Source organism: Pipistrellus hanaki (assembly GCF_964339955.1).
Source record: "Pipistrellus hanaki genome assembly, chromosome: X".
Lineage (NCBI taxonomy): Eukaryota > Metazoa > Chordata > Mammalia > Chiroptera > Vespertilionidae > Pipistrellus > Pipistrellus hanaki.
In genome coordinates, this window is record NC_140524.1 from 75,328,860 (window position 1) to 75,338,152 (window position 9,293).

The 9,293-nt window shown below is 47.1% G+C and overlaps 1 protein-coding gene across 1 annotated transcript; it reads left to right on the forward strand.

Moving 5' to 3' along the window:
* Window positions 1-259: 259 nt before the first annotated feature.
* FGF16 (fibroblast growth factor 16) lies at window positions 260-8,505 on the forward strand (the record flags this gene model as incomplete). The annotated part of the gene is made up of 3 exons (XM_084870072.1): window positions 260-533; window positions 6,652-6,755; window positions 8,196-8,505. 3 exons carry the CDS (start codon window positions 260-262, stop codon window positions 8,439-8,441), a joined length of 624 nt encoding a protein of 207 aa, XP_084726198.1. The 3' UTR covers window positions 8,442-8,505.
* Between the last annotated feature and the right edge of the window lie 788 nt (window positions 8,506-9,293).

Genomic DNA, 9,293 nt, shown 5'->3' on the forward strand with positions numbered 1-9,293 from the left:
CGATCGCTCGACGAAGCCAGCTATGAGAGGCCTGAGGAGATGGACGTGGAGGGAAAGCGGCACTTTGACTGAGAGCAAGGTCAGGAACGCGCTGCCCCACGCTCCCCGCCGCTGAGAAGTTCCTTGGACGAGAACACACGTCGACTGCAGCTCCGCAGAGCGAGGAGCTGGGGAGCGAGCGCCGGCGAGTCGCCCACGCCCGCCGCGGGGAGAGGCAGATCGCGCACCTCCGCCCCGGCTCGGCCCCGCGCACCCTGCCATGGCGGAGGTGGGGGGGGTCTTCGCCTCCTTGGACTGGGATCTGCACGGTTTTTCCGCATCCCTGGGGAACATGCCCTTAGCCGACTCCCCCGGTTTCCTGAACGAGCGCCTGGGCCAGATCGAGGGGAAGCTGCAGCGCGGTTCGCCCACAGACTTCGCCCACCTGAAGGGGATCTTGCGGCGCCGCCAGCTCTACTGCCGCACCGGCTTCCACCTGGAGATTTTCCCCAATGGCACGGTCCACGGCACCCGCCACGACCACAGCCGCTTCGGTGAGGACCCGACCGGGAGGGACGGGAGGCGAGCGTCCCGACGGCGCGCTGGGGAGCCGACGGCTCTGAGCTCGGGCTCCGGACCCCGCGGACCGCCCCCAGCTCGGTGCCGTCCAGGCGGATGGCCGCCAGGGACGCGGGGCAGATGGGACACGACGGTGCGGACTTGAGCCGAAAGGCGTCAGGGAGCCTGGCACCCTGAGACGCCAGGGAGGGGGCGGGGGCGCGGGCGCGGGCGCCTTGAGGTGCTGACTCTCCTTCCTCCACTCCGCTCTCCCTTCCTCCCTTGAGAGAGGAGCGTTCTGGCACCTGGATGCTGTACTTGGACTGGGAGCAGGTGGAGCTGGGAGAGGGGTAGGAGCAGAATCACAGCAGCTGCGGCATGGGACAGAGCCTCGAGGGCAGGATTGTCGCGGGCGATGGCCTGGAACAGGAGCCCTCGTGGGCCATGGATGTGGTGGGCGAGTAGCCCGCACCCACGTCGCTTTTGGCCAGCACCTGCCTGCCTCTGGGTTGCTCTGCCCGGGGTGGGGGCCAATCCAGGCAGCAGGGCATGGGCTGGGGATTGGAGAAACTAGGAAAGCCTTCCAGTGTCCGCTGTGTAAGGGCACGAGCCCTGGGGCAGCTTTGGCTTGGAGCTGCCTCTGGACTCCTCGCCTCAGTGAGGAAAGTCCTGGGCCCACTCCCAGCAACAGCAACAGGTGTCTTCTGGGCCTGGGACAGGAGACGGCCACCTCCATCCAAGGTTTTCTCTGTCCACCATTCTGCAAATTGTTCAAAGGGCACAGCTGCCTGTCTCACATAGAGAACACAATATAAAACTTGGTCTGAGACAGAGATCCTTAGGTTTCTAAACAAATGTGTCCACTCATCAGTAATTTGGCCGTTTTTATTTTCAATATCCTATTCTCTACTAAAGCATTTTTCAGGTGCTGGGACAGCTATCCTTTCTCGGGCCCTCTTTCCCCCAATGCCCCTACCTCCTCTCAAGGACCCAGTGGCCCAAGGAAACCTATCCTTAAGCCTCTAAGAGGTTTTGACTATGTTCGGACACAATAAGTTCTTTTCTTTTTCCCACTCTCCTTCACTCTCTCCACGCCTCCTTATCCTCCTGCCCCCCATCCCTTGCTGGAGCTGCTGCTGGTGTGCACAGTAAAAAAGTGTGTGTGTGTGGTGGGGTGCACAGAGGCCAGGTCTAGCAAACAACTTAGGGCTAGGGCTGGTCTTCCTTGCGGGGAGCAAGCAGGAACCCTAATGAGGTCTATGTCATCTTGGAAAAATGCACTCACAGAGCTGGAGTGCAGTAGGTTGCGTGTGGGGTGGGGGTAATGGAGGGGTGCAGGTGTCTGTATAAACTTGCAGCCCGTCCTCAAATGGGTGATAAGGTGGGGAGGAGGGAGAAGGAGCGCTAACTTGGCTCCTTTTCCTTCCATTGCTTATGACTTTGCAGGCTCCTTTTGTTTCTCTTCAGAGGTAATGGGACTCCCGCCCTGGCCTCAGAGCCCCCCAAAGACTCCCAGAATGGCCTAGAAATATTGGAGTAGCTCCTTCCTGAAATATAAGAGAAAATTTATGAAATAATAGGGAAATGTTGGTTGGGGGTAGCAGAGGTGGAGAAACTATGAGCTTGGCTCCCAGCAGCTACAAGTGTTTGTCTGACTCTGTGCCTAAGCTGAACCCAATAACCTACAAGGTCAACATAAATCAATAATAGGCTCTTGGGATAAGTGGTCTTTAATTACCTCCCGAAAGACACATCTTGATTTCTTTTCATCTCTCAGGCCTGCAAAGGGTGTTAAGTTTAAGGAGAAACCAAAGGAAATAAAACTGGCAGGGAGAAGGGATGTTTTCACTGCTGCTTAACTGACTGCTTCATTTTTTTGTTTTGTCTTTAAAAAACACTGCCTGAGACCACCTCGGCATCACCTTTTCCCTTCCCTTCTTCCCTGGCTTCCTGGCAGTTTTGTGTATTTCCTGTAAATGAGATGATAGCTGGTCAAAGCTGTCTCTTTGTAACCTCCCCTGCCAACTTTCTAACACGTTTACTCTTTCTCAGTTTAGCTTTTGGCAAAGAAAGAGGTGGCGTTTGAGTTTGCTGACTCCTCCCTCCACGTTTGAGTTAATCAGCCAGGGTATTCAATAAATCGAAACTTTAACATTCCATAAGTGCTTTAGCAGTCAACATTCCAGCAGGGTAAAGTAGGCCAGACTTAAGATATAAAATATTATAGATTTCTGCTTGGGGGGAGGAGGTAGTCTCCGAAGGCCATGTAAAGTAAATAGCTATTTGTTGTAATTGGAGAGCAGGGCCCCCAAGGATTACCCTGGAATCCATGTGTTCAGAACAAGTCAGGCTGAGCCCAAGAGCAGCCCCGACTCCATATAATAACCTGTTGGCACAGCCTATCCTCCCCCCTCGCCACCCCCTGTTCTGCCATCAGTAGCCAGGAGTATTACAACCTCTGCCTGGCTGGTGGCATTAACATGGGGTTCACAGAGATACTGATGTTCTTGAGGGACACCTGTGGATTGGCATAGTAGGGTTGGGGAGCCAGGTTGGAGGAGAGGCCTCCCACCACGTGGGATGGAGCAGGCTCCTGCAGCTGCTTTGGGTTTTGAGTGAGCTGGTTCTTGTTTGGCAAGGTGCCAAGGCAGCACTGTCTTGGCCATGAAGGTCTGAAAGGGTGGCTGAGGGAGCTCAGGGAAGTTGTGGAACCAGATCAAATGGCACCTTCGTCAGTCATCTAACTAAGTTCTGAAGCAGTGGGACCCAGGATGATCCATTTTGAACGAGGCCATGGGGGAAAAGGTATAAGAAGGCAAGAGTCCAGAAATTGTCCAGCAAAGGCCAGAGCTTGAGGTGGACCGGTCAAGATGAAGCAGAGCAGAGAGAGATCCTGAGCTTTAAAGGGGGTGAGAGTGGAGAGGACAATCTCTGTCTACTTAATACTTCGCCTCAACACTTTCCTGTTCACACCCCTCTCCAGCTGTAGCTGGGAAAATGTAAAAATGGCTTGTTTTCTCTCTCCCTTCATACTGGCTGGGATTCAGAGAAGGTTTAGGAATATCTGTTCCATCATCATGTGCCACCGGGTTCCCACAATTTAAATCCAGCTAATAGGAAAGTTGGCAGAGGGGAATGATGCCCAAAGACAGCTGGGCAGGGACGATTCCAGCTGTTGGAGACCCCTGTTACTGGACACAACCCAAGCGACTTCCTGTATGATCTGTCCTTTGGCATCATGTTAACTGAGAATTGGAGAAAAACTGTGGTGACTCAAATGGCCACACCTCTTGGGTTTCATGATTTGTTCTCACACCAGGTCTTGGATGGTGAGATCACAAGCTGACCTCTGCTACTTAATGAGCTCACGGTGGTTAGAGACATGAGATACTTAGAGAATGAGGGAACTAAAACTTGAGGCTCAGAAGTAATCTGCCTAAACGAATCAAAGCACTGAAGGCTCCAACAGGTTGGTATCCCTCAAAGTTTAGCACCCAGAACTGAATCATGACCTGGTTTCTCATTTCCTTGCCACACTGGCTGTTCGCCTTTGAACACACTCCCATGTTTCTGTAGCCCTCTTTAAACACAGTCCAACTAAAAAACAAAGCAGAATGGGCCAATCCTCTCCCTTAAGCCAGTTACTAGACCTCTATCAGTGCAGCCTTAAATCACATTAGCTTTATTTCCCACCCCCCCCCACCACGTTTTACATTAGCTTTTAAATATTTTTTAATTTTTACATGACACATTAGCTTTTTAATAATCTCATGAATCACCCATACTAGACTTACCTTATTCAATCAAATCCCCCTAAGCCATTGCTGTGTATGTTTTGCTAAGCCACATCTCCCCATTCCAGAAATGGGCAGACTTGCATTTGATAAAAATGCATGAAAACACAAAAGAACAGTATGTTTTCAAGAAAATATACATGGTTGCCTAAAATGGGGAGGAGGATGGGAGTAGAGTATGGAAATAAAAAGAAATAGATAACTAAAACGCCCTTGCACAGGCCAATTATGATAATAGGACACAAAAAAAGGAGTATGATTTACTCAACTGTCTGCACTTGAGGCTCACCCTCCCCCAGCAAACCCTCCCTCCCCCCGACAAAAAAAAAATCTTCAGTAGTTGGTTTGGGGACCAAAGTGCAGAATTTTACATTTTATTCCATCTAAAGCTTATTTTGCTGGAGTCAGTCCATTTTTCCATTCTCTTGAAATCTCTTCGGATTTTGTTTGTGTCACCCTCTCAGCTGTATGTCTTCTGGAACGAGGGTAAGCAGTCCCTCTATGTCCTCTTACAGTCATTTATTAAAATGTGAAACAGGGAAGCACCCAAATCAGAATGCTGTGCAGTACCACTAAAGGTTTTGGTCTATAAAATCAGCATCTGCTTAACCATTACTTGGCACCAGGTATTTTCTCTTGTACCTCCTACCATCTTGTATCTATCTCTTTGCCCAAAACTCCTTTCTTTGGACTATAAGAGTTAGTAACAACCAGACTGGGAATAAAACTTGGAGAATTTTTATACGATGGCAGCCAAAGAACTTGACATTCTTCAAATGGGCCGTGGAAACATGTGTCCTAAAGCTGCCACACTTGCACACCACCTACCAGCCCAGGTCACTGGGGCTCTTCAGACTTCCCACTGGAGTTTTGCACATGGTTTCAAAATTAAACCACTTACATTTTTAAGTGATCTTTAAGGAATTAGTCTCACTTTCTATGTAGATTACATAGAACATTATTACCCTTAAAATTGCATTTTTTAATAAGAAAGACAGCCAGATATGAGCTCATTTCATACCTTTGGTTGCCTCTGTGAGTCAGTCCACCAAGTTTTGTTCTGTACATTGGAAAGCATGGTTAGAGACAGAATATCACAGAAGAATCCAGCTTCCCATTATATTTGCATCCATTTGATAGAGGTGCTATCTTAGGATAAAAGTATATATAATGTGTTCAGTGTCACCAGCGTTTCAGTTCTTGGTCCTTTTTCCCTCTTAGTAGTTGATTTCTTTTTTTCCTCTTACTGCTGCTCAATAAATGAAAACGTTTTCAAGTCTTTACGTCTATCCTTGTCGGCTAGAGGGACATTTCTGAATGTCTTCCCTTTTCCCTTTAATTTGCAACATCTCAAATCAGTATTAAGTCCAGTGCTACCTGCCAGCTCTTGGCCATGAATAAACTTAAAATTCTCAAGAGAGAAGGGGAGAATGACAGGCTTGTCAGCCTGTGACTGTACAGGCTGAAAGCACTTTTCAGGAGAAAGCTCTTGCCAGGCCAAGTTCTGCATCCTGCCTATGGCAGGAGAAACAACTTGTGAGTGGCCTGTGTGGCCTTTGTTAGAGTCAGCTGCAGGCAGTTGACAGCCTCATGTGGCTTTAAGTACATGGGAGCTAAGAGGGTGCAAAACAAGTTCAGCCTAGAGGACAGGGAGGTAATGCTCTGTTCTCTGGGAGGAGAGAAATGACTTTGGGGAGATACAGAAACCTGGCATATTCTCCTATTTAGGAAGAATGCAATCCCATTTCTTAAAATGTTGGTATTTAACAGTAATAGTGCCTTATAATTAGGAGCTTTTTAAAAATATATATTTTATTGGTTTTTTACAGAGAGGAAGAGAGAGGGATAGAGAGTTAGAAACATCGAGAGAGAGAATCATCGATCAGCTGCCTCCTGCACACCCCCTACTGGGGAATGTGCCCGCAACCAAGGTACATGCCCTTGACCGGAATCGAACCTGGGACCTTTCAGTCCGAGAGCCGACGCTCTATCCAATGAGCCAAACCGGTTTCGGCAATTAGGAGCTTTTGTAACCAAAGCCTTCTCACTGTATTTTCCTCATAATATGCCTAAGAGTGTTGACTAGAGGCAGAGATTGTTTCCCCATTTTATATATGGAAAAATTGAGGTTCATAGAGACTCAGTGTCTTCCCTGTAGTTCCATTCTTGTTGCAAAAGATGGTTTTATCAGGTCATTCATGAAAGCCACCCAGGGCTGGCCTCCAGTTGTGGATAAATGACTGGTAGCTCATGTTACCTGAACAGCTTCCTCTTAGCTTGATGTTAGTGATGGAAATGGCATTCACCTTTTTTGCTCTAGGCATCCTGGAGTTTATCAGCCTGGCTGTGGGGCTGATCAGCATTCGGGGAGTGGACTCTGGCCTATACTTAGGAATGAATGAACGAGGAGAGCTATATGGATCGGTAAGTTTAAGATTTTCTTTTCATCAGAGGCTATTACCACCAGTATTTGGACAATGTAAGGCAAAAGTATACTTTAATCTAGCACTTGAAATCCTTTCTGTCAACTATAAAGACTAGTGTTTTCTAGTCACGTGTGGTTGCCCAGGAACTTGCTCCATAACACTTTTCCACTCATTCAGCCCCCATGAAAACATAAACTTTACTGTAGCATACTTGCTTTGCCTTTTTCATTAGAGGGGCAACCAGTCTGATGATAATAGTAAGCTGTGCTAGTTTGTTAGTAGATAGTATGGGTTTGGGGCATTTGCTGTCTTGAGGTGCACATAGGAATTTTAATGGGTGCCCAGAGTGGTAGCAGACTAACTGGCACAAAAACAGGCAGTGGAAAATCTGGCCTTCAGATTGGGAATTCTTAGATTAAGAACACAGTCCCTGGTTTCCAGATTGCTTCAGTTGAATCCCAAAGGCCAAATGAAACAAATAAATGAAGATTGAGGGTTCCAGGGTCTGGTGATAGCCCTGAGTCTCCAGCTAGGACTGAGTTGGCTGCAGTGTATGGTCTCTGTTCTGGAAGCTAGCCAAGAGCTGGGGACTGGTGAGTGACTTTGCTGACCTTAACCCTTTCAGGGAATCCCAACTCGTGGCTTTGGCTGCATCCTTTGAGTCACATAGAATGCTTTCTGGCTGCCTACACCCCTTGAAATCAGAGCACATTTTTCCCTGACACCTAAGCGATAGGCCTGTCCCCAGCACTCGGTATCGGCAACCCCAGCAAGTACTAAGGATCAAATGTGAGAAGGGACAGAGGCAAGAGACCCAGGAGCTGCTAGCTTAATGTAGCCAGATTGGAGGAACTTTTCGAGGAGATTTTTTGTAAGCTTTCCAACTGACAGGCCTTGGGCCCTTCATCAGGAGAGATCACAGCTCACCTCCTGTGGAACTTAATATAGATCCAAGGCCTTTGCCTATCAGTTGACATGGTTGACTGTAATCTCAATATATTTTAACATTAGCCCTGAGTAGGGAGAAAACTCAGGGATGCCAGTGGGGCATTGGGCAGCCGTACGAGACATCCTTAGGCTCTATTGTGCCCCTGAGACCTATATAATTTTATTAGCCAATGTTATCCCAATATATTCAATAAAAAATAATTTTAAAAAAATTCAGCTCAAAGAGCCAAGTGAGGCTCTCTCCTCCAGTCTCCTGCCTTCAGGAAAGGTCTTACCTAAAACATTTTTGTGTAGCTCATGAAAGAGAATGAAGGTGATAGAAATCAGACTAATTTGCTATTTGGAAAGAAAATACCTCAATAATAAGGGAGATAGGACTGAAATTTTCTGATATCAATGTGCTATTGCTATTTCAGGGTTCTCCACCAGCAAGCTGGGATGGGGGAAATAGTCATATAATGGGCTCTGCTTTATTTTCTCACCCTCACAGAAGAAACTCACCCGCGAATGTGTTTTCCGGGAACAGTTTGAAGAAAACTGGTACAACACCTATGCCTCCACCTTGTACAAACACCTGGACTCGGAAAGACAGTATTACGTGGCCCTGAATAAAGACGGCTCACCCCGGGAGGGATACAGGACTAAACGACACCAGAAATTCACTCACTTTTTACCCAGGCCTGTAGATCCTTCTAGGTTACCCTCCATGTCCAGAGACCTCTTCCACTATAGGTAACGGACCCTAGGGTGACCTCTGTAGCCCATATACTTTGGGGCCACAGTTGTCTCTGCAAGCACTATACTCGTAGCTTTTCAATTCTCTTTCCTATCAATTTAGATAGCAAAGAAACACTTACTGTTCAACTCAACCCAACTGTTCCCTTGTTGTTCAAAGTGTATATCAAAGTTGGGTTATTTTGGGGAGGGATGTGGGGGGAAGGGTGGGCTAAAGGGAATCTTGTATATACTTTTTTCTTTACTCATGTACTTTCCCCTGAAGTGGTATGAAAAAGACTGGGGGCCCCTGCCTAGGGCCAAGGGTACCTTGCTCCACAATCTACCCAAATACCTTGACAATGGGTAAATGAAAGACCAAAAGATCTGCCACAGATGCTACCTACAGAACTTTGGAAAAGTCTCATTCAGAAAAATCCTCAGGGCTACAGCCCTGATGCAAGCCATCCTTGATTTGGCTCTGCAGATTTCTCATCTGTCCTGACATGCAGTTTTCCTGCCATTGGAAGTGGGAAATGGGGAATATTGCAAAAAGAAAATGCTATTAAAATGTAAGCATGGATACTGTGCATAAGGACAAACTATTTATGAAATGTATATGCTATTTATTTTATATATTTATTTATTTCAAAATAATTTTATTTTTAATGAGAGATGCTATGACTGGATTTTCATCAGAAAGAATAAGGTCCTACTGAAACAGGATAAATTTGTTATTAAAGGCTTTTATTGGCAATAAAATTGTCTTTATATTGTAACCACTGTCTAATTCTATTGATTTGTACATTTAGTAGGATGAGTCAGCTTCTTTCTTCTCCAACTTCATAGAATTTCCTGATGTCAGCATCACACT